Source organism: Aegilops tauschii, chromosome 2 (genome assembly GCF_002575655.3).
Source record: "Aegilops tauschii subsp. strangulata cultivar AL8/78 chromosome 2, Aet v6.0, whole genome shotgun sequence".
In the NCBI taxonomy this organism is placed as follows: Eukaryota; Viridiplantae; Streptophyta; class Magnoliopsida; order Poales; family Poaceae; genus Aegilops; species Aegilops tauschii.
This window is the reverse complement of record NC_053036.3, coordinates 87,188,345-87,193,797: the sequence shown is the minus strand read 5'-3', so window position 1 is coordinate 87,193,797 and position 5,453 is coordinate 87,188,345. Positions and strand designations below refer to the sequence as shown.

General features: G+C 44.4%; 1 protein-coding gene across 2 annotated transcripts; it reads left to right on the top strand.

The window, feature by feature from the left end:
* The first annotated feature begins 615 nt into the window (after positions 1-615).
* Positions 616-3,646, top strand: LOC109766689 (lipase). Of its 2 annotated transcripts, XM_040401695.3 has the most exons (10): positions 616-969; positions 1,292-1,371; positions 1,474-1,539; positions 1,664-1,711; positions 1,803-1,870; positions 1,954-2,026; positions 2,123-2,284; positions 2,420-2,614; positions 3,014-3,090; positions 3,203-3,646. In XM_040401695.3, the coding sequence occupies exons 1-10, from the start codon at positions 882-884 to the stop codon at positions 3,417-3,419; spliced, it is 1,074 nt and encodes a 357-aa protein (XP_040257629.1). In that variant the 5' UTR covers positions 616-881; the 3' UTR covers positions 3,420-3,646. The 2 variants fall into 2 exon arrangements, with proteins under 2 accessions (XP_040257629.1, XP_040257628.1); XM_040401694.3 differs by having other exon boundaries at positions 1,954-2,284.
* Positions 3,647-5,453: the final 1,807 nt, after the last annotated feature.

Below are 5,453 nucleotides of genomic sequence, written 5' to 3'. Positions count from 1 at the left end.
CGGAGATTATTACCTTGAGGGAGGGTTTGACTTCGAAATCCACGGACAAATTCTTCAAATTTGCAAGATTTGGAAGAAGATTTGAGAGGGGGAGAGAGTGGGAGAGGGGGCAAAGCTCGGGGAGAGAGTGAGAGAGTGTGTGGTGGGGGGGGGGGTGGTGGGGGAGGGGGCCCCAGCCAAGTGGCTGGATAAGTCACAGTGCAGCGCCTAGCCGCTAGGCGCTGCACCGCCTAGCGGCTAGGTGCTGCACATTACATGTGCGGCGCCTAGCTCGGAGGCGTTGCACTGCTGGGTGCGGGCCCATGGGCTGCCACGGTGGACAGAGGTGCAACGCCCCGGAGCTAGGCGCTGCACCGTAGGGTGTGGCACCGGCGTGGCGGGCGCTACACAAAAGGGTCAGGGGTGTGAAATAGTTTCGCACCCAGTTCATTCTGTGAATTTATTTCGTTTCGAGGTCAAAATTGTCAAATTTGCCACGGTGCTGCCACTAGAAAAAGCAACTTGTGACAATTTTGTGTAACGTTGACACGTCAACCCAGTGTGACGTTGGCACGTCACACCCAGACCCCGCCACCTCTCCTCTGAAACGACCCGGCATCACTGCACCCAGGCCCAGGCCTCAGGCAGAGTCTGCTAGAACTCCTGCTTGACTTTTCATGGCCGATTCCGGTGACACAGTCCAACCAAACACGCACCAACACGACGGCGACCCGAGCAGAGCCGTAGCGCCCCGCCTCATCCCACCCTCCTTCCTCACCCCTTTCTTGCTTGATCCACCTCGCCTCTTCATCCTCCGCCCAAGTTTTCAACCACGCATCCTTGGTCCTTGAATCGGTTCTCCGCGCCCGATTTCTCCGCACCCGGTGGCTGCGTGCTTCTAAATGGGGACCCGGCGGTGGGTCGCGGCGGCGGCGGCGGTCATGGTGGCGCTCTTGCTGCTGTCCGCAGCCTCTCACGGAGGACGGAGAGGTATTTCTCAGTTCGCCACACCATTTTTGTGACTGTGTTAGTATTTCCTTTTGGGCGCAAGCTCTAGTCTACCAGGAATTTGTCCCCAGATTCCGGGAACATTTTTCTCGGTTTTGCCAGATGGAACACGTACAGGAATTTGATCTCAGGTAGTATGTCAATGTATCATGTGTCATACATGCCTGTTGATGAAAGGAAAAGTTCTGCACTTCTATTGAAATCTCAATAGCGCATATTTTTTGTCGGTGATTAATATTTCAGATTCTGTTTTCATGTATGATCATCAACCGTATCAACAAAATGCCTTAATTTTCATTCACAGGACCCAGTTTCAACAGCAACAACCGGACTTTTGTTTTTAATTATACCCTGGCGAAGACTATCGTGGAATATGCTTCAGCTGTAAGTTACTTCATCCTCTTTTTTCTCAACCTGCCATGCGTTCTAGGCCCTTGTGTTAATAACCAAAATTCATTTATCCTCATATTATTTTCTCATTCTTAGGTGTATATGACGGACCTAACAGCTCTATATACATGGACGTGCTCAAGATGTAATGACTTGACTAAAGTAAGACAACTAATTGTGTCGTCTTGTTATTTATCTTGTCTAATTGTGTCGTTTGGTTTACTTTTAAGTTCAACTACTACAAGTAACTCACCGCCCATGTCGCCGGTATCTCATTTTAAAACAGGGTTTTGAGATTAGGTGTATAATTGTCGATATCCAGAACTGCTTGCAGGTCTGTATGCTACATTGCTACTACCTTAATTTACATGGTAAAGTTTGTTCCCCATGAACTAAAATATTCTTGCGATTAAATAACCTGACAGGCATTCATTGGTGTTGATCATAATCTCAATGCTGTAATCGTCGCAATCAGGGGAACTCAAGAGAACAGGTTTTGGAATAATTTGGCATAACTTTACTGTCTTGTGTTCAGGTTATATCCCTCTCTGTTCACTTCTAAATTATCTCATTCAGTGTACAGAACTGGATTAAGGACCTGGTATGGAAGCAGGTTGACCTAAACTATCCAAACATGCCCGATGCGAAGGTCTTTGGCATGAACTTGATATATGTACTCTGTTTTTTTACAAGAGTAGGATGTTCCTTTATTTATTTTCTGATGAGGTTTATGTTCTGGTTAAAGGTCCACACTGGATTTTACTCTGCTTACAATAATACACTTTTACGTCCAGCCATCACAAATGCTGTTCGCAAGGCAAGGAGATTGTATGGCGATATTAGCGTGATAGTTACAGGGCATTCGATGGGAGGAGCTATGGCTTCTTTCTGTGCACTTGATCTCGCTGTAAGTGCCCCCGCGATTGTGTTCTTGGCATAAGGCTAACTTTTTATTCTAATGAACAAGGGAATACTATCTTCCGACAGTAAACACTTATGTATTTCCTGATTCATGACCTATGAAATGTTCTTCCCATTACAGATTAGCCTTGGAAGTGACAGTGTTCATCTCATGACTTTTGGGCAACCACGTATTGGCAATGCTGCCTTTGCCTCCTACTTTGAACAATATGTACCCAGTGCGATCCGAGTGACACATGAACATGATATCGTGCCTCATTTGCCCCCTTATTTCTTCTTCCTCCCGCACCTGACATACCACCACTTCCCTAGAGAGGTATTCCCCTGCATAAACCTAGAAAGTGTGTGACTAATCATTTGTCAAAACTCTCTGAACATTATATGCTTGTTGTTCTTTTCAACCAAATGCACTCTAGATATTTTAACTTGGACACCATCGACAGAGCACAGAATCTGACAGGACACCTGGTGCTCCCAAAGTGATATAAACTTCTGTACGATGTGTGTAATACAATTGAACATCAGTCACCAGGCAAAACATTAGTCACCATGTATTACTATTTTGAAATGCAGTAATTTACCATTGTGTTGTCTCTGTTTGAAGAACCAGACTATCTATATGAACATCTTGCTCTGTATAGATTTTGGAAAGATTTCTTACTATGAATCTGTAATACATCCTTCAATCACCATCCAATCTGCATTCAAATTTCAGGTATGGGAGCATGACGTTGATGGCAACACAACCTTCCGAGTTTGCGACGGCAGCGGAGAAGATCCAGATTGTTGCAGGTGAGAGGGAGCTGTTTCATTTATCCAGTAGCATCAATTTGGTTAACTCACTCTGTCTCCTGTTCCGAAGTCCTAACACCTGTTTGGCTGCTCCCTGTCCCTGCATTTGCAGGAGTGTGTTTGCGTTGTTCCTCAGTGCCTCAGACCATCTGACGTACATGGGTGTTGAGATAGCAGCAGATGACTGGAGCACCTGCAGAATCGTCATGGCCCAGAGCGTCGAGCGGCTCCAATTGTATCTTGCGAGTAATGTGATCACGTCGAAGATCCCTGTCGATATAATCATTGCGGATCATAGCGTGCAGACTGATCCGAGCAGTTCCAGCTAGACATTATTCATACAAGCTGATGTATGTGTATATATAGTGTTGTCAGCATTTGAATGGCTTCAGGCATCCAGCCAATGGGATGGTTTTTGCCACGACAGATATGTGATTCTTTCATCTGTAGCTTGTAAATGTAGAGAGATGTGTAGAAGCAGAACATCGAAGTGTGGTGATAAGTTTCTCAGAATCTTTGGGTTCAGTGGTAATACATGACTAGGGTTTTTCTGGAAGTGTTAAAATTGTGTCAAATACTAGCAAGATGGTTGCACGGAACACCAAGATGCATTTATTTTACAAAAACATCTGTTGTGATTGATCCATGCGGGAGTAATCCCATATGTAAAAACTACAAATATTTTTTATAAAATATTCAATCCTGCTCCCAAACAAAATTGCATATCCTATGGTTCTAGTTGTGTGAAAAACTTGGTGAAGAAATAACATTCGTGATGATTTGCACAAAATTAAACAAAATCATTATTGTAGAATCTTTATAAAAGTATCGGGTTTTTCTATGTCCAGACCACCATTAATGTTATTCCTTTCATGAAATGTTGCACTGAGCTATAACACTCCAACATGTTTACTGTAATTTCTTTTAAAAAATTATTGTGTTTAAGCTGCCATAATATGAATTGGGAATGCAATTTTTACAAATCGCTAACAATGAGGTTCTCTGCCAGTAGCACAATCCACACAGCATAATGCAGCGGTCATCATGCCAGATTGTTCCGGAGGCTTCTTTTTTTAATTGCTAAACAATGAGATTGTGGAAGATAAGGATGAAAGAGTGAAGGCCTTATCTGCAAATGTGAAAAGGGGTGTGGGTATCCTTTTGCAAAATTATCATAGTTTGCTTTCTGTCTGTTAAATATAGATCGGACGGTCTATATTGTAGGATGGCAGACACACCATCATTACCAACTCGATTTTTTATAAGAGTAGAGATGTGTATAGAGATGCAGTTAGGCTACGCAGGCATTTTAGGTGTTAGTCGAACACTTGTAATATGAGCTTATTATATAAAGGCACCATGGGTAGCCAAAATAGACTGATGAAGTTGCTAGCACAGACACGAGATTAACAACGGGACAGTCTGGACACTCGTGGCAGGGGTGTTCCGCTTGCCTTGGTGGGTTTGTCGTCAATCTGTACTATGCTGATTTAGCAAATGGGGAGGATCGTCTGTTAGCCATGCTCCGGGATGTAGCTATGATATGAACCTCGTTAACAAATATCGTCTCTTTCTTACGATGATCTATTCACATATTTTTAACCGGAAGTATGTACTACATCAGGTATCCGTGGGCGTGAGCTCACCAACAATCTGGCTCGAGCCATGTAATTGTAGCTTATCTAGGTATATAAGGCGTGATAGGGGCCTTCTTAGGGATCCAACACAGTCTTTTCGCCGTCAGGCCAAGAGCTTGTGACCCAAGAAACTGATCTTCCCAGTGATCCTCCCTATCACCTGTGAGTGCTCGAGGCAATACAACTACCAAAGGTAGGAGTAGGGTCTTACCTTCTCCCAGAGGGCTAAAACTTGGGCAAATCTCTCATGTCTCATGTCTTACCATCTCGGTCCATCGCTCGCACCTCCTACGAATAAATATGTTGCCGCTCGACGGTCTTGAAATACTGACAACCATAATGGTCATGACAGGGTCGACAATTTTGTCGCCAAGAACATTGAGAACAACACCTTTGAAGAGGGTACCGGTAGCCTGGAAAGCTTTCTCATCTTGAGGAGTAAATGGTCCATGTCAGGGGCGAATCTACAATATAGGCTTTAACAGGCTTAAGCCTGCCCTCCAACTGGATAAATTAGGCCTTTGCTGCTCATGATACAGGGCCCAGCCCAACAAATTGGCTGCTTTTTCGCCCATCTTAGTGCCTCCTCGCTTGTTTGAGTCTGCCCTACAATTACGTTCTAGATTCGCTGCTGGTCCATGTGGCTTTCCCTTGAAGGTTGGTGGTTAGCCAAAGAACTTCCTCGCACACCATTTCTCGTAATTCACACCCTCAAACACATGAAGT

What these genes read in the sequence shown, in the direction of transcription:
- LOC109766689 (XM_040401694.3), top strand. Translation starts at nt 882, where the DNA reads ATGGGGACCCGGCGGTGGGTCGCGGCGGCGGCGGCGGTCATGGTGGCG. An exon ending in ATATCCAGAACTGCTTGCAG is followed by an intron (nt 1,712 to 1,802) that starts GTCTGTATGCTA and finishes ATAACCTGACAG; the next exon opens with GCATTCATTGGTGTTGATCA. An exon ending in ACCACCACTTCCCTAGAGAG is followed by an intron (nt 2,615 to 3,013) that starts GTATTCCCCTGC and finishes TTCAAATTTCAG; the next exon opens with GTATGGGAGCATGACGTTGA.